Source organism: Chiloscyllium plagiosum, chromosome 9 (genome assembly GCF_004010195.1).
Source record: "Chiloscyllium plagiosum isolate BGI_BamShark_2017 chromosome 9, ASM401019v2, whole genome shotgun sequence".
Taxonomy (NCBI): domain Eukaryota; kingdom Metazoa; phylum Chordata; class Chondrichthyes; order Orectolobiformes; family Hemiscylliidae; genus Chiloscyllium; species Chiloscyllium plagiosum.
In genome coordinates this window covers 87,995,904-88,020,282 of record NC_057718.1, presented here as the reverse complement: position 1 = coordinate 88,020,282, position 24,379 = coordinate 87,995,904, and the positions used below count along the sequence as shown (strand labels likewise).

The following is a 24,379-nucleotide window of genomic DNA, read 5'->3' as shown; positions in this document are numbered from 1 at the left end:
TCAATAAATCCAAGCGTGCCACCATTTATTAACCCAGATTTTCTCAAACAACAGTTAATTGCTATCTGGCAAATATTTTGTGCCAGTTACATTAGTCTGATTGGCCTATACTTGTCAGGTTTATTACTTTGTTTAAAAAAAAAATGGAGACAAGACCAGAAGTAGTTGAAGCACAAACACACACAATTCACAAGTTCAGATAATGTTTCCAGGACAGTCACAAACGAGACTCAGCAATGCATCAAGAGAAAAAAAATACATGAAAAGAAGGACATAAAGGAAACATTAATTAAGCCAGCATCCATAGTTGTGAAGCTAGACATTTTATTAGACATTATCTAGGTTAACCTACGATGCATTACTTCAGGATCAATTAGTCAAATCTGGAATTCTTTCCAACCAGGTCCACACAGATGTTTTTATTTGAACATTTGGTCTAGAATCTCTTTAACATGTGATGAGTAGAAGCATAACTGTAGCACTTCACTGCAATTACCTTTCGAGTTTGAAAGCAACCTTCTGGAGTGTCCTTGCACAAATATTATCCATTAGACCAGTGAGCCAGAGTTCCTTGCACACAAATAGTTTGTGGTGTGTAAAAATTAACCCGAATGCCAAATTACTATGATTGCAATGAATAATGGAGCACACTCTAGGCCAATGGTCTCTGCTTCTACAACTTGTAGTCCTACTATCACCTGAATATTTTATAATTTTAATGGGTATTTGGCTTGTCTAAATGACATTAACAAGCCAGCATACTGCACCAGAATGTTTCCAAAGCAGTAAAAAGACAAAGACTCTGTAGAAAAAAAAAAGAAAAGACATTAGAGAACCAATTGGACTTTTCTGACAGCTGACAATGGATTCATGGTCATCAGACTCTTAATTCCAGATTGTTTTAAATTGAATTCAGACCGCACCATCTTCAATGATAGGGTTTGAACCCAGGCTCTTGGAACATTACTTAGGTCACTAGATTAATAGTCCAATGACACGATCACTAGGCCATCACCACCACTTTGCTATACCTGCATACTATTTGGGATTGATATAGCAGGATTCTCAAATCTCTGAGGCTCAGTTTCTCCCCCCCCCCATTTAAAAAATATGCTGCTTTCCTTTTCTTTCTGCCAAAGAAGACAAGTTCACATCTTCCTATATTATATTCTAGCAGACAATTTTTGTTGCCCATTATCTAACCTATCTACACCAAGGCAGGAATATAATTTGTGAAGAGAACCTTAGAGTCTTTGGCAAATTCAGCAACTGTACATTTGGTTCCTTCATTCAAGATTTTAATACATTGTAAATAACTGAAGCACTAATCTTGATCACCAACCTGAAAATGACCCATTTATGCCTACTGTTTCCAGATGGTCTGGAAAAAGGGGCTTGGCTAGCTAATAATAATCATAAGAACAAGCACAAAATGATGAATCATGAAAACATGAAGTGTTTATTTTAAAAAACAGGGGTGGGTGGCAGGAGAAAAAAAAATCAGTTTATTTTCTTTCAAGAAAATAGTTATGACTGAAACAAGCTCAGTCAAGGACTGGGATGCATCTCAAGGGCATTTTATCACCAGTTCTTTGGGAAGGCCACATGTGGAACATTATGTGCCATTTTAAAAACTGTAAATATTCAACTGTGTCACTAAAAATGAAATTTCTCACCCCAGGAGGTTGGTAAAATAGGAAGGGACAAAACAAAAAAATCTGATTCGGTTCCTAAAAAGCCCAGAAAAGATAAGTAGCTTGAACTCTCAGAGGAGCCAGAGCTGAACTTGATTGAGCTTTTTGAAAAGGTAACAGAGGATTTATGAGGGCAGAACTGTGAACATGATCCATATGGACTTCTGTATGGCCTTTGACAAGGTTCCCCATGGGAGGTTGGTTAGCAAGGTTAGATCTCATGGAATACAGGGAGAACTAGCCATTTGGATATAGAACTGGCTAGAAGATAGAAGACAAAAGGTGGTGGTGGTGATGGTGGTGGTGGTGGAGTGTTGTTTTTCAGACTGGAGGCCTGTGACCAGTGTGGTGTGTCACAAGGATCGGTGCTGGGTCCACTACTTTTCGTCATTTACGTAAATGATTTGGATATGAACGTAGGAGATATAGTTAGTAAGTTTGCAGATGATACCAAAATTGGAGGTGTAGTGGACAGCGAAGAAGGTTACCACAGATTACAACGGGATCTTGATCAGATGGGCCGATGGACTGAGAAGTGGCAGATGAAGTTTAATATAGATAAATGTGAAGTGCTACATTTTGGGAAAGCAAATCAGAGCAGGACTTATACCCTTAGCGGTAAGGTCCTAGAGAGTGGTGCTGAACAAAGAGACCTTGAACTGCAGATTTATAGCTCCATGAAAAGTAGAGTCACAGATAGATAGGATAGTGAAGGCAGCCTTTGGTATGCTTTCTTTAATTGGTCAAAATATTGAGTACAAGAGTTGGGAGGTCATGTTGTGGCTATACAGGACATTGGTAAGGCCACTTTTGGAACATTGAGTGCAATTCTAGTCTTCTTCCTATCGGAATGATGTTGTGAAACCTGAAAGGGTTCAGAAAAGATTTACAAGAATGTTGCCAGGGTTGGAGGATTTGAACTACAGGGAGACGCTGAACAGGCTGGGACAGTTTTCCCTGGAGCGTCGGAGGCTGAGGGGTGACCTCAGGAGGTTTATAAAATCATGAGGGGCATGGATAGGATAAATAGACAAAGTATTTTCCCTATGGTGGGGGAGGGCATAGGTTTAGGGCGAGAGGGGAAAGATATAAAAAGGACCTAAAGAGCAAATTTCTCACCCAGAAGGTGGTACGTGTATGGAATTAGCTGCCAGAGGAAGTGGTGGAGGCTGGTAGAATTGCAACATTTAAGAGGCATCTGAATGTGTATATGAATAGGAAAGGTTTACAGGGATATGGGCCAAGTGCTGGAAAATGGGACTAGATTAGATTGGGATATCTGGTCAGCATGGACTCGGTTGGCCTAAGGGTCTGTTTCTGTGCTGTACATCTCTACAACTCTGATATCAGGCAAGTTAAAAGAAAAATGCCTTAGAGTCATATAGCATGGAAACCGAACCTTCAATCCAATTTGTCCAAGCGGGACCAAGTTTCCCCAAATAAATTCGTCCCATTTGCCTGCATTTAGCCTATATCCCCCTAAACCTTTCCTATTTGTGTCTCTTTCCAAATGACTCTTAAATGTTGTAACCCCACCTGCATATACACTTGCTCTAGCAGTTCATTCCACATACAAACCACCCACTGAAAAAAGTTGTCCCCAAGGTTCTTTTTAAATCCTTCTCCTCCACCTTAAAATTATGTCCCTGGTTTTGAAACCCTCTACTCTCAGGAAAATCTTGCTTATGCCCATGATTTTATAAAATCTCTATAAAAGATGACCCGTCAGGTTCTTTTTAAATCCTTCTCCTCCACCTTAAAATTATGTCCCCTGGTTTTGAAACCCTCTACTCTCAGGAAAATCTTGCTTATGCCCATGATTTTATAAAATCTCTATAAAAGATGACCCGTCAACCTCCTGTGCTCCAGGGAAAAAAGTCCCAGCCTATCCCTGCAACTCAAATCCTCCAGTCCCAGTAAACTCATTTAAAATCTTTCCTGCACCCTCTCCAATTTAATAATATGCTTTCTATAGAAGGGTAACCAGAACTGTACGCAATACTCCAGTGTCCTCACCAACGTCCTTTACAAGCACAACATGACATCCCACCTCAATCACTTAACAGTCGGAGTAATGAATGCAAATGTGCCAAATGCTTTCTTTACCACCCTGTGACAACTTTCAATGAATTACATATCTGTATGTCTCAAGTTATAATTAAGTTTACAATAAATAGCTAGTTTGCTTTATTGGTTCATTCCTGGGATAAGAGCGTTCTCCTACAATGAAAAGCTGAATAAATTGACCTATACTGTCTGGAGTTTGGAAGATTGTGAAGTGAAGTCAGAGTGCAAGATTCCAAAGGGGCTTAGAAAGAGTAGATAGAAGTGACTTTCCATAGTTGGGAAGCTAGAACAATAAGGCAATGTCTCACAATAAGGGGACAATTATTTGGAACTAAGGTTAGGACCAATTTACTAAGAGTTGGGAACCTTTGCGAATTCTGTACTCCAGGAAACGCAAATGATAGAGTATAAGACAGATTTTTGATTCTCAGGAAATCAAGACTGGATTGTATTAAGTGGCAAAGCATGCACAGCTATTCCTGATCTATTTATGTTTTAATCCTAACCTTCCAAAGAGTATTTTTGAAATAAAAAGAGGAGTCTTGAAAAGCTGAATATACTGCCCACCTTCCTGGAAGGTGAAGTGATGTCCATCTTTAAATCACTGTAGTCTATGATTGGGCTACCACATATTGACATTAGATGTGAAATGCCAGGATTAAGACACCAATGAAATTTCAGTGTGGATTGGATTGGAAAGGAGAGAGTTGACAGATTCAAAATTTCACCAGTCAAACCGTGACCAAAGAAAAATCCACCAATAGGATGAATAGCATGTTAAAACCAGATTGGGACCTGGCCCAGCTTTGATAAGCGTATGATGGAAAGTGGAAAAGGTGGTCATTTGCATAGATCTGTTAAAACAAGTTCCAGCTGACCAAAATTTGACAATACAAGGTACATTAATTATGAGGGTAAGGAGCAAACATTTAAACCAGCAAGACCCAGAAAATAATGTAGGGATGTAAAAATTCACAGCTGAGAAACAATTGATGAGGAGCTAGCAACTAAATTTATGCAAATAAGTCATACATGAAGGATTGTATTAGAAATCAGGATGCCAAAAAATGTTCCAGTAAAGTGGGAATACATAGGTGAATTTCACTGCAGAGAAGTCTGAAGCAATACATTTTGATAGGAAGAATGAGGAAAGCCATTATGAACTAAATATTATAAAGTTTCAAAGGCATGCATGAACAGATTTGGCAGTATATGTATGCAAATCTTTGAAACTGGCAAGTCGGGGTGCTTTTCTAAAAAAAAAAATTGCTGAGTAGAGTTCAATTCTAGGACTTCAAAACCTTGGAGAAAGATGAAGAAATCTATAAAAATGACAGCTGGGAAGAACTGTAGCAGAGAAAACCAAATTTCACTCATCTTTTCTTACAGTAAAGTTTGTTAAAAGGAGAGACTTGAGAGGTATTCTAAATCATTTATAGATTTTGACAAATAAATAAAAGGCAATACTGTGTTGAATGTTGGAAGGGTTTGAGAGAATGAAAAGACAACTTGTACTGTTATCATGCTTTGATAAGGACTGGTAATCTCAAAAGTGCTTTACAGCCAAATAATTACTTAAAATTTGGTCGCTGCTGTGATGTAGAAAATGGCAGTGCAAGCTCATGCAAACAGCTCAAAAGTATACAATAATGATTAAACAATTGTGGAGCCCTGGAGAGTGTTACCAAAAAGAAAGGTGACCTAGGTGTGTAGGTGGATAAACACTTGAAAAGGGTTGGACAGAGTGGTGGAGAAGGCACGCTTTTCTTCATTGGTCATATTGTGACTGTACAGGATATTTGTGAAGCCACTTTTGAAATACTGCACACAATTCTGGTCACCCTTCTACAGAAAGGATGCAGATAAAAATTTAAAAGGATGCTGCCAGGAATGGAGGGTTTGAGCTATATGGAGAGGCTGGGGCTTTGCTGACTAAGGTTTATAAAGTCGTGAGGGGCATGATAGTGTGAATCATTAAGATCTTTTTCCTAAAGAGGGGTGTTGGGGGGGCGGGGGGGGGGAAAGAAAGGAGTCCAAAACTAAAAGGTGAGGGGGGGGGGAAAAGATTTATTTTTAAAAAAAGGACAAAAAAGGGGTAACATTTTCAAATGGAGAGGGTGGCACATGTATGGAACAAGCTACCAAAGAAAGTAGTGGAGGTGGATAAAGATCACGACATTTAAAAGGCATCTGGATGGATGTACGAACACCAAGGGTTGAGAGGGATTAGGGCCAAATGCTGGCTAATGGGATTAGTTTAGAATGGGACGGCTGATTGGTGCGGATGAGTTGAACTGAAGTGTCTGCTTCCGTGCTGCATGACTATGGATAGTTATGGGTGCAGGTGGTATTTATTTGGTTCGAGAGGTTTGTTCCAACTCACTAAGAGAAACTCATCTAAAAAGGTTATATCACTGCCTTTTCTCACCAGCTCTACAAACATTTCCTCTGTAGACAACAACCAAAGTCTCTTTTGAAAACCACAAAATGTTCATGACCAGGGGAATGAGATTTTAAATTGAGGAATACAGACCAGGACACCAGGGAAACTTCCTTAAAATGGTGCCACAAGATTTTTACACCCACTGAAGTAGGCAGGTGGGCCCCTGGTTTAAACCTTTATCTAAAAGAATGCACTTCTGACAATGCCAGCTTTTTAGTTTAGCAGTTGAGCCCAGATGTAGAACCTGAACTCACTGGTGTTCATATCTAGTTCATAATTGTTTTAGAACTTAAACTTCAGGACTGAAATATTAAATACAGACCAAGTGGAAACTAGGTGGAAATGTTAAAAAAAAAACTGATTTGCACCTAACATTAAGTCAAATCAAAAATCAGACAAACCCAGGTTTGTTAATCTGTATTTAAACCTTCCAAAAAGACAAGTTGATAGTGAAAGAATGACCAACATGTTTGCAACTCTTTTAAAGAGGGCAATTGTATCTGTTAGAGATAATTATCCATATCAGTCACAGAACCAAAGTTGTACTGGAGATAAAACAATTAATCAGTTTGCATTTCTGTTCCAAAATCCCATAGTATGCCACAGAGGTCAAGCTGTGGTGGGTAGTGCTTTATCTTGTGCTTTTAAGTGAATATTGCTACTTTCACATTGAGATACTGGTTTGGAGTATGAGCTGTGGGAGTCTGCACATTCTCAGTCCCCAAGGCTACCTGCTCCTTAACTCCAAGTGGAGCTCTTCGATACTTAGTATTGTAACACTCCTTTATTGATATCTGTATGTAGGTTAACCAAATACAACTGTCATCTTTAAGACCACTCTTCACAGACTCATTCTAAACTGATGTCTTCATGATCTCTCCTGTTGAAAGTTAATTACATAATTTTACATGCATTTCATTGTACCACAGTTAGAAGGTCCTTTGTTTAGTTTATCTACATTCACTTGCTGACAGAAAGCAAACAGTTCAGTTTGAGAAACAAACAGAAGAAATGGCAGTTTATCAGGCAAGATGCAAACAGACGATTTGTAGTATTTTTCTCCCACTTAAGTGATGGTCTGACTAACATCATTGTTCACCAGGTGGACTGCAGGTGGGGCTCAAACTCAGTTTGTAATTGGAGGGGAAACATTGGTAAGATGAATTGTATAAGTACAGCTAAAGGAAGAAATCCTCAGTATTCCTCTCACAGCATGGGGGCAGAAAGCACTCCAAATTAGCTTGGAAGCTGTGAAAAAGAGTTTGGTATCTGATGGGGGCAACCAAAACAAGGAGCAAGATATCTATTGTCATGAGGTTTTAAGTGAAGGTTGGAGAGCTATTTGGCCAAACAGCAAGGATAGCAGTGATTCCTGTAAACATGTAATACCTTGGAGAACAGCTGTGACACTGAGCTCAGATGGGGAATTCCAAAAGCTGAGAGAAAAAAAAAGTGGGGAAAAGAAATGAGTGTTCATTACACTATACGGTTTATCACTATTTGTACCAAAGGTTGACCTTTGTTTAATTCTTAAATTTTCGTTTTATAAAAGCGAAACCTTTTGGAGCTTGCATCAGTAGGTTGCTGGGTTCTCAAATTTCTCCTTAATGACTGTCAGCAGGATCCACAAGATTCAGGAGGCAGTAAAACTACCAACTGACCCACCCATTCCGAAAATGAGATTGTCAAAAAAAAACAAAATATGAGAGAGAATGTTAGAGCAGATTCAATAAAAATTGAAGTGACTTGAATAAGTACTAGGGGGAAACAAAGGTGGGGGGGGGAAAAGAGAAAGAACAGAAATAATATCAATTGGATAACTATCAAAACAGGCAACACAGGAACTTTAAGTCAAACGAAGTGTTAATGAGGGAGGATGAAATAAACCATTTTATGAAATGGCCAGAGAGAAACTGTCTGGCACAGATGTGAAAATCTTTCTGCACACATGAAAGCTAGTGAACAAATACAAAAATATAGCTAAAAGCTGAATGAAATAAAGTTCTTTTTTAAAATGCATTGATGCTACAAGTGATATAGTTTGGAAGGAAGAACATTGAAAGACAGTATAATAGAGAGAGGGTACAATTCTAAAAGCGGGTGCAGGAACAGAGGGACCAGGATGTATAAATGGGCAGATAATATAGATTCTCCTGCTCCTCGGATGCTGCCTGACCTGCTGTGCTTTTCCAGCACCACACTTGGGACTCTGATCTCCAGTCCTCACTTTCTACACACAATATTGCATTCAATTCTGATCGCCACATTACAAGGAAGATTATGGACACTTTGGAGAGGGTGCAGAAGAGGCTTATCAAGATGCTGCCTGGATTAAACAGATATGAACTATAAGGAGAGGCTAGGAAAAAATCATATGGTGTTCTCTAGAGCTGTGGAGGCTGAGGGGAGACTGGATAGAAGTCTATAAAATTATGAGATGCAGCGATAGGGTTGACCGTTAGAATCTTTCCTCCCCCAACCCCGAAGAGTTGAAATGTCTGAAACTAGGGAACTTGCATTCAAGGTTTTGGGGGTGGGGGCGGGGGGGGGGGGTTATGGAGGAGGTGGTGCAGAGGGGTGTTTAAAGGAGATGTGAGGAGCTGGTTTCTTTTTTCCTTTACAGTAACAGGACTCCAGAACGTGATGCTCGGGTGGTGGTGAAGGCAGATACAACAAAGGCATTGAAGGAACTTTGACATAAACACATGACCATGCAAGAAATGAATGGATATGGACCAAGTGCAGGCAGAGGGGATTCGTTTAATTTGATGTCCTCTGCTCTCCTGTTTTAAGTTATACTGGTTAGACACCAGCTGGAGTATGTATATACAAGTTGTGTGCGCCACTCAGCTTAGCTATGAATGCATTAGACTGTACAGAAGCAACTTACAAGAATGGTTCCAGGAACGAGAAACCTCCGCTATGAAGACACATTGAAGTTAAGACTGTTCTCCTTGGACAGAAAGGAGTCGAGATGAGATTTGATACAGGTTTTCAAAATCATGAGGAAAAAGAGTAGCTAGGCAGAACCCATTTGTGGTCATAAAAAGAAAGGGAAATTCCAGATTTAAAGTGGCATGCAAACAAAAAAAAGGAAACTAGCACTCGGCAGGTAGTCAGTGGGAAATTGGGAAACAAAATTGTAAAGAGATCTCAGTAAGAATAATAGAGTGGTTATAGTAAGGGATTTTAACTTTCCAAACATAGACTGAGACTGCCATCGTGTTAAGGGTTTAGATGGAGAGGAATTTGTTAAGTCTGTACAAGACACTTTGATTCAGTATATGGATACCTACTAGAGAAGGTGCAAAACTTGACCTACCCTTGGGAAATAAGGCAGGGCAGGTGACTGAGTTGTCAGTAGGGGAGCACTTTGGCCAGCGACCATAATTTTACTAGGTTTAAAACAGTGATTTAAAAGGATAGACCAGATCAAAAAGTTGAAGTTCTGATCTGGAGGAAGGCCAATTTTGATAGTATTAGACAAGAGCTTTCAAAAGCTGATGGGGGGGCAGATGTTTGCAGGTAAAGCAACAGCTGGAGAATGGGAAGCCTTCAAAAATGAGATAACGAGAGTCCAGAGACAGTATATTCCTATTCAGGTGAAAGGCAAGGCTGGTAGATGTAGGGAATGCTGGATGACCAGAGAAATTGAGGTTTTGGTTAAGAATAAAAAGGTAGCATGTGTCAGATATAGATTAGATTAGATTACATTACAGTGTGGAAACAGGCCCTTTGGCCCAACAAGTCCACACCGACCCGCCAAAGCGCAATCCACCCATACCCCTACATTTACTCCTTACCTAACACTATGGGGAATTTAGCATGGCCAGTTCACCTGACCTGCACATCTTTAGACTGTGGGAGGAAACCAGAGCACCCGGAGGAAACCCACGCAGACACAGGGAGAACGTGCAAACTCCACACAGTCAGTCGCCGGAGGCGGGAAGTGAACCCGGGTCTCTGGCGCTGTGAGGCAGCAGTGCTAACCACTGTGCCACCGTGCCGCCCAGAGATCAAGTAAATCCTTAGAGTATAAAAGGCAGTAGGAGTATACAAGAGGGAAATCAGGAGGTCAAAAAGGGGACATGAGATAACTTTGGCAAATAGGGTTAAGGAGAATCCAAAGGGATTCTATAAATACATTAAGGACAAAAGGGTAACTAGGGAAAGAATAGGATTCCTCAAATATCAGCAAGGCCACATGTATGTAACCACATGAGATAGGGAGATACTAAACACATTTTGCACCAGTGTTTACTGTGGAGAAGGACACAGAAGATCTCAAATGTGGGGGAAAATAGATGGTGGCATCTTGAAAAGTGTCCATATTACAGAGGTGGTGTTGGATGTCTTAAAACCCATAGAAGTGGATAAATCCCAGGTACTGATAAGGTGTACCCTAGAACTCTGTGGGAAGCTAGGGAAGTGATTGTTGGGCCCCTGGCCGAGACATTTGTATCATCGATAGTCACACGCGAGGTGCCAGAAGACTGGACGTTGGCTAACGTGGTCCCCACTATTTAAATTGTTAAGGAAAAGCCAGGGAACTATAGACCAGTAAGCCTGACATTGGTGGTGGGCAGGTTGTTGGAGGGAATCCTGAGGGACAGTATGTTCATGTATTTGGAAAGGCAAGGACTGATTGGGGATAGTCAGCATGGCTGTGTGTGTGGGAAATCATGTCTCAAACTTGATTGTTACTTGTTCAAAAAATTCAAAGAGGATTGATAAGGGCAGAGCAGTGGATGTGATCCATATGGACTTCAGTTAGGCACTGGACAACGTTCCTCAAGGTAGACTGGTTAGCAAGGCTAGATCTCTGGGAATACAGGAGAACTAGTCATCTGGATACAGCACTGGCTTGAAGGTAGAAGACAGAGGGTGGTGGTGGAGGGTTGTCTTTCAGACTGGAGGCCTGTGATCAGTGGTGTGTCATAAGGATTGGTGCTTTGTCATTTACATAAATGATTTGGACATGAACATAGGAGGTAATGGTAGTAAGTTTGCAGATGACACCAAAATTGGAAGTAGGGTGGACAGCGAAGAAGAGTACCTCCAATTACAACGGGATCTTGATCAGATGGTCCAATGGGCTGACGAGTGGCAAATGGAGTTTAATTTAGATAAATGCTAGGTGCTGTATTTTGGAAAAGCAAATAATAGCAGGATTTATACACTTAATGGTAAGGTCAGAGGGAGTGTTGCTGAACAAAGACCTTGGAGTGTAGGTTCATAGCTCCTTGAAAGTGGAGTCGCAATTAGATAGGTTAGTGAAGGCGGCGTTTGATATGCTTTCCTTTATTGGTCAAAGCATTGAGTCCAGGAGTTGGGAAGTCATGTTGCAGCTGTACAGGACATTGTGAGCACTTCTGGTCCCCTTCCTGTTGGAAGGATTGTGTGAAAATTGGAAGGGTTCAGAAAAAAATTACATGGATGTTGACAGGATTGGAGGATTTGAGCTATAGGGAGAGGCTGAATAGATTGGGGCTGTTTTACCTGGATGGTTGGAGGCTGAGGGGCGACTTTATAGAGATGTATAAAATCATGAAGGGCATGGATAGGATAAATAGACAAGGTCTTTTCCCTGAGTTTAGGGAGTCCTGAATGAGAGGGCATAGGTTTAGGGTGGGGGAAAAACAGGAGGGAGAAAAATTTAAAAAGGGACCAAAGGGGCTACTTTTTCAGAGGGTGGTGCATGTATGGAATAAGCTACCACAGGATATGGTGGAGGCTGGTACAATTGCAGCATTTGAAAGGCATCTAGATGGTTATACAGGGACAAGTGCTGGCAAATGAGACTAGATTAGGTTAGGATATCTGGTGGGCATGGAGGAGTCAGACCTAAGTCTGTTTCCATGCTGTATCTCTATGATTCTAAGTAGTTTGGATATGGAACATACTGCATGGAAGTAGGTGGAGGCACATTCAAAAGAGGTATTAGAGGGCTTTGGATGATTATTTAGATTAAAAACAAGTGTGTGGTTGGGGAGGGGGGGGGCAGCACTGAAGACGAGGAAACTGACATTTAGATAACGATGCTCATTTGAAGTGCCAATGCAAGCATGATGTTCAGAATAGCCTCCTTTTGCATTGTAACACTTGTGATTCTGTGATTTAGGCAAACAGAGGGTATTCAATCATATTGATTTGCAGTTTGTAGATGGTCAGGTCTTGGAGAGTAAGGAGGAGAGTTATTCATTTCCCAGCTTTTGGGCTACACTTGTAGACACAGTATCACGAGACCAGTTCAATTTCTGGCAATGGTATCTCTCAGGACATGGATGATTCAAGGACACAAAATTCACTGAATGTTAATAAGGCGATTAAATTGGTTCTTGGAGATGGTCACTGCCTGACATCAGCAAGTAACATTCAGGCCACATAATTTAGCTCCCGAAACTAAATAAAATATATTGTCCAAACATAACAAGAGTTGGACTTGCACTACTTCAATATCTAAGGAGTTAAGATAGAATATCATTGACCACATGGTGAAAGGAAGTTCTTGATAAAAGCAGAGGCTTGCTGGGCCAGGCGATGTCAAATGCTCATCGTGCATTGATGCCCAGGGACTAAGATGAATGAATTTTTTTTTTTATAAAAAGCATTAAAACACACCACAACTAATCTTCCACTGTGCTAGGCAAGATGAGAATTTTTAAAAAAAATTTTTTTACTCCACCCACATTCCCACAGACTCTAGTTTAGCTGGGGCTCCTTGACGTTGCATTCGGTCAAATGTTTTGCTGATATTACATCTTTGCAAACAAACACGGTGAATGAGCCAGGAGTGGAGGCGCCCCGGCAGAACCTAAGCAGAAGGTCAGTTGATAGCTATTGCTCAGTAATAACCTATTGGTAACCCCTTCCATCACTTCAAGTAGACAAATAAGGTTGTATTTGGCCATGATGGATTTGTGCATTGTGGAAAGTATGTTCTTCAGGGATTTTCCACATAACCAGGTAGATGCAAATGCTGAAGAATAAGAACAGCTGCCTTGGTACACATCTAATTCTGAAGCACAAGTCTTCAGTATTATTGCTGAAATGCAGACAGGCCTCAATTTGTGCACAATCCAGTACCTCCAACTGTTTATTGATGTCTTGTGCATTGAAGCAAACAATATTTGATGCTCGGTGTTAAATGATGTTGGTCTAATAAAGCTAATCCCTTGATTACTATCCTATTCTAGTCAATCCCCAAAGTTTGAAACTAGCATTATAGCAGATCAACTGATTTCAGTATATGCTGCCTGCAGTGTCAGATGGACTGGATAGGTGCAGTTGCAAACTTACATTCACAAATAGCATCTGGGGTCCTGAAAAATGACAAGTCAGCTAAATGCAAAAAGAAAAGTACACACACAACATACCCCTCCTTTCCACAAAAAGGGAAGTTAAACTATTTATAATAGCAAGTGAGTCAGTCTCTATCATGCAAATAGTTCATCAAATACCCAGATCTCATGCCGATTTGTCTTGTGTTCCCTTGATCTCCACAGCCAAGTGGAGTGTGGTCAGACTTTGCTGTTTGTAGAGTTAACTTTTGTTTGGAAGCCTGCATCTCTCCCATTTGCTGCATCATAGGGTAATTTGGTTTCTATGTCCTGCTTGGTGTTCCCTCACTGGAACATCACTAATTTCAGAAATAAATGTCAGCAGTCTTGAGTGGTTTGCCACTCATTGGTGTGGGAGCTACTTTTTGCGAGTCTGTCATGTCCCCAGCATCACTTTGGATTCAAAGCAAAGTTTCTATAACTTCTCTTCCAGAGCCTGATCTGCTTAAGGAGTGTGCTGTTCCAGGTCTTTCAACAGCATGTTACATTTTTCATTACATTGGTAATATAATTCATCTGGAGAGTTGAGAAATGTAAGCTAAGAGATCTCAAAAAGACATCTCCATATTTGCAAGTTTAGATTCATACCGAGCCATTTGCTCAGTAACCTATTCTTGAATTTTACTTTCTTACTCAACCCAAGTACTGAGAAATTGGCCCTATTAACTCAGATTTACCATTCTTTCATATTCAGATCTGCAAGTAGTCTGCTGCGGTTTATGTCACAGTTCTAACAATTGACTGGTTCTACAGATTGTGACTAGTGAGGTGACAACAATGGTGTACCCAGAATTGCTGACCCAAGTATCTACAATGCAAGATAGGACATCCAAAACAGATGATTATGTTTACACTCCAACATGTGGAATTGATTAACTGTTTCTGGTGAGAATTTTATAATTTAGATTTCTTCATGGCTTCTGATGTGTTTTTTTAAAAATACACAGTATTCTGATGGCCAGATTGACCAGGCCAGTGCCAATAACTGTCGCCAGTCTAAAGAACAGATGATTAAGTTGCACAAGTACTTTTAACCGTTTGACATTAATAGCTTCCATGAGATGGACGGCAAGAAGCTTGTTCTCAATGGCTTTGTGATATTGTTAGATTTGGGTGTGTAAATCATGACTGGTGGGATACCAGATTGTCAATCTTGTAACAAATAGTTTCAAGTTGAAGATTCAGTTTGGGCCAACCTGCAGCTCGAGTTGCCTTAGCCTTTCATTTGGTGTACTGCCTCTACCAATGAATAATTTTTCTACTATTGCCTTTTAAAACTGAAAGGCTAGTCATTTCCTTGCTATATCTAAATAAAAAAAAGCCATACCTTCCATGTGATCTTATTACATTTAGGTGTTCTTGCAGTTGCTTCAAATGTTACTTTTGTACTTTGGACTACTAAGCTTCACCAACTATAAGGATCACTTCACATTTGTAGCATGAAGGGTAGACTTGCAATGCTAAGCCTTTGATTGGGCTTATGCCCGAAACGTCGATTCTCCTGCTCCTTGGATGCTGCCTGACCTGCTGCGCTTTTCCAGCAACACATTTTCAGCTCTGATCTCCAGCATCTGCAGTCCTCACTTTCTCCTCTAAGCCTTTGATTTGTCTAATAAGTCTTTTCACAAAAAAAGTAGTTTCCATATGTGGAGCGATTGCGGACTCTGGGTGTGTACTTGATGTTAAAGGCTTGCGCAGGGGTGTTGAGAAAAAGATTCAGTATACAGAGAAGCCTACACTGAGTAGATTGGAGAAGATCTTTCCATTCAGACTAGGACCAGAGGGCATAGCCTCAGTGAAGGAACTGAAACGAGGACGAATCTCTACACCTAAAGGGTGGCTAATCTAAGGATCAGCACCTGTTAAGGCCAAGGTCATGGTGTGCGTTTAGGACAGATAAATAGGTTCTTGGGGATTAAAGGGAATCAAGGGTTACGGTGAAAAAGGTAGGAGAATGGGATTAAGAAATATATCAGCATGATCAAATGTGGAACAGACTCAAATGGGCTGAATGCTCTTATGTTTTATGGTCATGGTATGTTGGTTGAGTGTGTTTAGCTTGGTCTATTGACTGGTGCTTCCTCTGTTCGGTGTGCAAATAGTCCCATTTTTAAGATATGCCTGGTGCTGTTCCTAACAATGCCTTTTCATTGATACAGGCCTGCTCCTATGGTAAGGGTAGAATCGGAAGTGTTATATTTTGTGGTTGAATAGAGTTCTGCTGCCACAGGCAGCCAGCAGTTATTGATGCCTAGTCTCAACTTTTGTACAATGGGGAACAGCTAGTCTTAAAGTGAAAAAGAACAAACAAGCTTGTGCTTGAGACCAGGCCTTAAGGTTAATTTAAGACAGAATCCTATAAACTGCTATATAATCAGTAAAGAGTATTAATATTTAAAACAGATTGCAGACATTGGCTATTGAGCAAGGTCAATGCTTGGGATTGGTTCCAGCAAGCTGGACATTATGCTGCAGCAGTTGCTAGATGTTGAATGGTAACAGGAACCATGTGGAGGAGACAGTCAATCTGTCAGGGTGTGGTCAGAGTTTCAACTGGGTTTTGGATGGTGTTTTCTGTGAAAACTGAACCTGGCCGTTGGTTCTACAGCACAAACATCAGAAACTGCCTGCCTAATCTCCCTTATCAGTTCTTGGAGGTTCAGAGTAGAAAGTTAAGCATTACTGTCTTTATTAGAGTGAACTCAGGTGACCCTGATTGATTTCAGAATTAATCAAGAAATCATCTATATCTGTGGAATCACATGTTAAAAAACTAAACACAGGCCAGTTTTATTTATTTCAAGTGAGTGTGTTTCAGTCCCATTCACACAAAGGTTTTGTTTCATAGCATAGGTTAGCCAGCAGTTTAATAATACACATGATGCTGTGGCTGGAAGATGAGCGTTTGGTCCTGGTTTCTTTGACAGAGAAATTGGGGAACAGGTTCCAAGCAGTGCAAGATAAACAACGTTGGAGGTCTTTATTTTAAAACAAAAAGTTGCAACAGTAACAGCAGCCTGAATGGGTGTGGTCAAGGTCTAAGAATTTTAGCTAGCTTTCAGCAGTTGCTGTGGTGAGCCTGAAGTGGAAGCTATTTCTACCTCTTGATTACACGATGGTACTTTTTGGAACAGTTAATTAGTAATAGTTACTGTATCTATTATTCTGTTAAACTTTAACTCCATTGAAAAACTTATTTCTTTTGCTATATGTTAAGCAAAACAATTTATTCAAACACTAATTTAAAATAAAGTAGTTTGACCTGTCAAATTGCATCTAGAACACAGTAGTTTACATTTGCTTTTAAAAATAGAGAAAAAGTTAGGTTCTAGGATACCTAAAAATATTTTAAGACATTCAGGTCTGGTCCTTAAAGTAATCCAAATCTTTTGTTTAAGCCACAAACTAGCATCAAGATTGATGATTTGAAGTCTGGTTAGGTACCACTGGAATCAATTTTGAAGATTCGTTGTACGTTTTAAACTATACTGTGTTGCAATAGAAGAGGAGAAAGGCTGGTTAGTCTGGCTGTCTGTGTTAAAAAAGTAAAGTTCCATCATGTGTCATGTTGGGATGTGAACTCTTATCCAGAGGTTCAAGCTAATGCTTGGGACTAGTCCAATGGTATTACTGCTATGTTATCATCTTGTAGCCAAATCAAGGTCTCATTGCTTCCAAAAAACCTGAACTCACTTCCTGATAGAAAGAAATAAAGGAATTTCTTCAGCAAACTTCTCCTGAAAGACTCGCCAGGAGACTAGTAGCCTGTAGGCTTCAGAGTGTTCCCAGTGACCTTTAAGCATAGAAGCAAGTTTCACTCTGGGACAAACACATTCCAGAATGGCACTCCAGTGAAGCATTGAAGGAGGCTTCCACTATGGGAAGATTTGTTTTTACATTCATTCATGGGATTTAGGCAGCAAGCATCACTGGCTAGGATGGCATTTATTACCAAACCCTAACTGCCCTTGAATGGAGTTGTTTGCAAAGTTAGTTCAGAGGGTAGCCAAAAGTCAGCAATATTGTTGTGGGTCTGGATTTATTCAAAGATTAAAAACCATTTTACCTGATCTGACCTAAAAAAAAAAAGGTATTACAATAAAAATCTGGTTCACTAAACACTAGGGTCACCACTTGACTACCTTTTAACCCAGATTTTATTGAATTCACATTTAGACCATTACAGGATTCAAACTCATGTGCCCAGGCCATTAGTCTGGTACTCTGGATTGTTAGTCCAGTGACAATCCTTTGGAATAAGATGTTAAACAAAGACCCGTCTGCCCCCTCTGGCAGGCAAAGGTTAGTGCAGACTCAATAGGCCAAGTGGCCTCTTACTCACTGTAGGGATTCAATGATTCTTCTCACCCCTAACCAATCCCTTTTGAATTTGAGAGAGACTCAATGACAAAGTATATGTTGGAATCCATACAGTCCAAGGAAAAGCTCAGAATTAGATTTAACAGTAGCTTGAAACTGGAGATATAGTAACTTGATGCCATGATCCAAACAATAAATTGTTACTTTGACAAATCACAATTCCCTCCCAAGTGTAATCCAAAACCAGCACTGGTGATAGGACTGAGCTTTTTAGCTGCTCCGATATGCTACCTTCATCCATGGAAGCAGGAAGCAAGAATCACTGAAAGTTAACAAATGCCCCTTCTTCACAAACAAGGCAAGCCTTTATGGGAGAGAGTCAAAAGAAGAACATGGCACCACAGAGGTGGAGGTGAACAGACAGACAGAATCAACCACTTCATTAGATGGAAACTGATAAGTGTCCATATTACAGAGGAGGAAGTGCTGGATGTCTTGAAACGCATAAAGGTGGATACATCCCCAGGACCTGATCAAGTGTACTCTAGAACTCTGTGGGAAGCAAGAGAAGTGATTGCTGGGCCTCTTGCTGAGATATTTGTATCATCGATAGTCACAGATGAGGTGCCGGAGGACTGGAGGTTGGCTAACGTGGTGCCACTGTTTAAGAAGGGTGGTATGGACAAGCCAAGGAACTATAGACCAGTGAGCCTGAGGTCGGTGGTGGGCAAGTTGTTCGAGGGAATCTTGAGGGACAGGGTGTACATGCATTTGGAAAGGCAAGGACTGAGTAGGGATAGTCAACATGGCTTTGTGCGTGGGAAATCATGTCTTACAAACTTGATTGAGTTTTTTGAAGTAGTAACAGAGGATTGAGGACGGCAGAGCAGTAGATGTGATCTATAGGGACTTCAGTAAGGTGTTCGACAAGATTCCCCATGGGAGACTGGTTAGCAAGGTTAGATCTCACGGAATACAGGGAGAACTAGCCATGTGGATACAGAACTGGCTCAAAGGTAGAAGTTAGAGGGTAGTGGTGGAGGAGGGTTGTTTTTCAGACTGTAGGCCTGTGACCAGTGGAGTGCCACAAGGATCAATGCTGGATCCTCTACTTTTTGTCATGTACATAAATCATTTGGATGCAAGCATAAGGGGTAAAGTTTGCAGATGACACCAAAAATGGAGGTGTAGAGGACAGCGAAGAAGATAGCCTCAGATTACAACAGGATCTGGACCAGATGGGCCAATGGGCCGAGAAGTGGCAGATGGAGGTTAATTCAGATAAATGCGAGGTGCTGCATTTTGGGGAAGCCAATCTTAGCAGGACTTATACACTGCCTAAGGTCCTAGGGGAGTGTTGCTGAACAAAGACCTTGGAGTGCAGGTTCATAGCTCCTTGAAAGTGGGAGTCGCAGGTAGATAGGATAGTGAAGTGGCATTTGTTATGCTTTCTTTTATTGGTCAGAGTATGGAGTACAGGAGTTGGGACGTCATATTTCAGCTGTACAGGACATTGGTGAAGCCACTGTTGGAATATTGCATGCAATTCTGGTCTCCTTCCTATCAGAAAGATGTTGTGAAACTTGAAAGGGTTCAGAAAAGATTGACAAGGATGTTGCCAGGGTTGGAAGATCTGAGCTACAGGAAGAGACTGAACAGGCTGGGGCTGTTTTCCCTGGAGCGTCAGAGGCTGAGGGGTGACCTTATAGAGGTTTATGAGGGGCATGAATAGGATAAATAGACAAAGTCTTTTCCCTGGGGTGGGGGAGTCCTGAACTAGCAGGCACAGGTTTAGGGTGAGCGGGAAAAGATATAAGAGAGACCTAAGGGGCAACTTTTTCATGCAGAGAGTGTTACGTGTATGGAATGAGCTGCCAGAGGAAGTGGTGGAGGCTGGTACAATTGCAACATTTAAGAGGCATTTAGATAGATATTTGAATAGGAAGGGTTTGGAGGGATATGGGCTGGGTGCCGGCAGGTGCGACTAGATTGGGTTGGGATATCTGCTCGGCATGGGCGGGTTAGACCGAAGGGTCTGTTCCCGTACTGTACATCCCTATGACTCTAAGCCAGTTTAATCCACCATCCAGCTTGGACATTAAAGATTCAATAATCAGGTTTAAAATCCTCCATGTCTCATGTGATCAACAAATGGAATTTTTGATTCACTTTGTTCAATACTAACAAATTAGCTACTATATTTCCCTTGCATCAACTGCAGAGAATACATTTCATTCAGTGAATCATGTCTAAAATCTATTAAGCAGACCCTATTTCATAGATACATGTGGTTGTGTTTTAAAACTCTCAGAATGGGAGTAATGTCATTTAACATCCACAAATAGCTGTAGTTTGATGGCTAATTGATTCTTAAGTACATGATCATGGATGGGGCCATCATGTAACAGCCATGTTATTGGGCAATTGTGCCACAATCTGCATTGGCAAATCCTCAAATATGTTCAAATCCCTCAGTCAGAATATAAATAGTCTTTTTACCCCGCTCCCTCTTCCCCTCAAAAATCTGTGAATTAAAAAAAAGTTGGAATTAACAAGGTGACTACAGGAGCTGTTGGATTAATGTGGAAAAGGAAGAAACAATTTGTTCGTTGTCATCTCTGGAGGGAAAGTGGCCCTTCTTAACAGTGGGCTGAAGAAAGATTAGAAATGGAAAAGCTACACGACCTTTGAAAGTCATTTTTGTAGTTTAGAAGTAATAATAATCCAGGCACCGAGACAACACTCCACCACCATCCTCCTCATTTGGCATAAAACTTACAATTTTCACATTTTAAAATCCAATTTCTTGCTCAAATGCCATATTCAGCTCCAAACTCCTTTGACTAAGTTTTATTGCAAATCCTTTGTACAGAACTTTGCCAAAAAAAATGAAGTAAATTATAAAATGCTACTTGGGTATCCACAGCAGCGTTAGAACAAGGATTGCAGCAGCCAAATGGCTCTTTCAATTCCATTTTAGCTGTTCAAGTTAGAGGAAAAAGGAAAAAGAAAAACAAAAAGGGATAAATGGGAAAGAGAGCAAGTGAGAAAATATTTTCTCAACAACACATTCTGAAAGGCAGTACAGCAAGTTTAAAAACCAGAGATACACATTATGACAACATTCCTGATGAAGGGCTCTGGACCGAAACGTTGACTCTCCTGCTCCTCGGATGCTGCCTGACCTGCTGTGCTTTTCTGGCAACACACTCTTGACTCTGATCTCCAGTATCTGCAGACCTCATTTTCTCCCGATGACAACCATTTAGTCCATTATGCCTATGCTAGTATATTGCAATAGAAATCCAAAACAAATCCCAATCTGCTGCCCGATATTTTTCTTTGCGTTTAAAAAAAAAGTGTCCAATCATTCATTCCAATCCCCACAAATATTCCATTCTCAAATATTTTGTGTTCTCTCAAAACAACAGATCAAGTGAACCACTGGCTTAAATTATTTTGCCTAAAGAAACCATCTTGGCAACTGAAATGTGTGAACTAGGGTCTTAAAAAAAAAGAGAAACAGAAATTGAAGCTTTCAACCTCTGATGGAAGTTGCCTGGACTGATTCCAGAGAAAGGTGCTGGAAAATCATAGCAGGTCAGGCAGCATCTGAGGAGCAGGAAAAATTGACGTTTCCGGCAAAAGCCTTTCATCAGGATCCCTGAAGGGTTTTTACCCAAAACATTGATTTTCCTGCTGCCTGACCTGCTGTGCTTTTCCAGCACTACTCTAATCTTGACTCTAATCTCCTGCATCTGCAGTACCCACTTCTGCCTGATTCCTTAGAAAGCACAACCAGAACCAATGATTTATTGGGTGAGAAATAAGTTTCATTATAAAGCACGTCCAAAGAGAACAGGTCAGAAAAATCAAATCTGTTCACTTAAAATAGGGGTGGCATGGTGGCTCAGTGGTTAGCACTACTGCCTCACAGCACCAGGGACCCATATTCAATTCCCACCTCGGGTGACTGTGTGGAGTTTGCATGTTTTCCCCTGCATCTGCGTGGGTTTCCTCCCACAATCCAATGATGTGCAGGTCAGGTCACTTGGCCATGCAAAATTGCCCATAATGATAGGTGCATTTGTCAGGGGTAAATGTAGGGGAATGGGTCTGGGTGGGTTACTCTTCGGAGGGTTAGTGTGGACTTGATGGGCCAAAGGACCTGTATCCAGACTGTAAGGAATGTAAAATGTTAAAACTGGCTCATTAAATTATTAAAATTATGGCAACTGTAAGCAACTTAGCTCAAATTATATCTGACAGCATTTCAAATAGGCATATCAAAGACCAAATTTATTGGATCTATTTACAACTTTCTAAGACTAACATCTTGAAATTTCAGGACAGAATCTGGACATCATCCAAGGCTAAAATAGACCATTTTAATCAGCAGCTTATCCACTACCACAAAACATCTAGTCACCAACGCAAATTGCAGTGTTTAACATCTGTAATGCATGTTAATGCATAACTTTAAAGTCTGAGCAAGAGTGACGATTTAAACTAGGAAACAGTTCTGGCGCAACTCCAATTGTAAATAACTGCAAAATACTGAAGCAGAGTCACTCAAAAGACTTACGTTCTACATTTAAGTCATTTTAAAATAAAATTTACTAAAAGCTTACAAAATTAAAACACAAACATACCAACCTTCACTTTTGGAAGTGGCCTCTATCCCTTCCAGTGCCTTACCTGGCATCTTGAGAGAATTCACGAGCAGAACCTGAAGAGAAAGAGAAAGGAGTGGCTTCTTAAACATGGTCCAAACATCCTGGTGACAAAAAACCCCTAAAACTATACCTGGAATCTTGCATCAACCTTGTGATAGCACTCTTGAAATCAGTAACTTTCTGACAGAGGCAAGTCCCATTCAATTTAGGCTGGTTTGCATTACTGAAGGTATAATGTACATATCGGGGTGCCATTTTTCAGAGATATTAAACAAACATTGGCCACCCTCACAGGTGGGTGTGAAATAGATCCCTGGCACAAAGACAACCAGGAAGGGAGCTCACACTGGTGTCCTGGCCAGTATACATCCAATCAACTAGATTATCTGATTGCCACACTTACATTTGTGGAAATATTGGACAAAATTGACAGTTACATAACAGACAAATCAAGGGAATTAACAGAAAATGTTAAATATCAGATGTTAGCAAGAATTAAAGATTGTAGAACCACAGTAGGAGACCTTCAGCCCTTCTCGTTTGACCACATTACTCCAAATGCAAAATAAGCTAGAGAAGCTAAAGGGATTGGAATTACATTAAAAAAAAAAAGTGACACAGGTTAGTAAAACCTTAAAGACAAAGCAGACATTTGGACTGGAGGGATTGTAACAAAAAAAAAATGTAGAACAAATGGTAAGCTTGCATTACACACATTGTGGTGAAAAAGTGTCAAAGTGTTCAGCTCTGGTTGTCATTTAAAAAAGACAAATCGTTGCAAAAACCTGTCTTTACAAGAATAAAACTGAAATTGAGAAAAGATCTAGTAGAGGTCTTTAAAATTAAGTTAGGTTTTGAAAGAAAGCATTCAAATCTATTGGTGGGAAAAACAAAAATTAACTGCCTTCAATAAAATAGTTACAGAAAGAAAACAGGAAATTCAGAAGAGACTCAGCAGTAGGAATGCTGAACTTGCTACCATAGGGTCTGGTCAAGGTGAGCATTACAGACAAGTTGAAATGAAGTGGACAAACATACAGGAGGCTTGAGAAAGCAGGGCATGTTGATAGAGTTAAGAAAGGTATGAGACTCATCAGCATAATGCTTTGGGCTAATCATGTTTAAAAAAAAACCAAAATGATAAGGACAGACAAGTGATGTGCTAAGCTGCTTTTAGATAGGTCAGTTCAAATAATTCATCCACAGACATACAGTTTAAAAGGCAGCTTTGCACAAGCTCAGAACTGAAGCCAACCTGAATAACTCATTGCTTAGTCTACTGTTCAGGTTATATTTACTCCATTCAAGAGTTAAACCATCTACTCTGACCAATTTGCATAGGCAGAAGTTTGTGGGAAAGGAATGCTATGCATGGACAAAAAGATGAAACTAGTATTTGCATCTCTCAACCAAAAGTTATGCATACAATAGTACAGTTGAGGTAATAATTTACAAGTATTACAAGAGCAGAGCAGGACGTGCTAATAACCCCAATGTTACCAAATGAATCCCAAGTGAAACTTTACTCACTAATTGAAAAGCACTTTTGGTCCTTGGTCCAGTGTATTTCATTTGCTGTACAGTAACGCTGTTCAGGAAAAAGTCATCACTTTAGTTCCATTTGTCCCCCATTCAGGTGGGCTCAAATTATACCATGGCCCTATTAAGGACAAGGGTATTCTTTTTGCAGTATCTTGCTTCTGTACCAAGATGCTGAAAAAATAAGTGAAGCTTGATGCTCCCAGTTGATGGTAACACTGATCAGTTGGTTTCCAGGATGAAAACTGGCTTGATAAACCACAAGTTTTAATTTTGCAATTTGGCTACCTTAGCAAACAG

The 24,379-nt window shown here is 40.4% G+C and overlaps 1 protein-coding gene across 4 annotated transcripts in view; it reads right to left on the bottom strand.

The window, feature by feature from the left end:
- The window catches only part of LOC122553033 (pleckstrin homology domain-containing family G member 1-like), a 219,984-nt gene that overhangs the window by 118,209 nt on the left and 77,396 nt on the right, over window positions 1–24,379 (bottom strand). For 3 of the 4 annotated variants that reach the window (XM_043696473.1, XM_043696471.1, XM_043696472.1), the window contains exon 2: window positions 22,521–22,593. In XM_043696473.1, the coding sequence (XP_043552408.1) occupies window positions 22,521–22,569 (49 nt within the window). In that variant the 5' untranslated portion in view covers window positions 22,570–22,593. The remainder of the gene's footprint in view (window positions 1–22,520; window positions 22,594–24,379) is intronic. The other variant, XM_043696474.1, reaches the window with a different exon arrangement.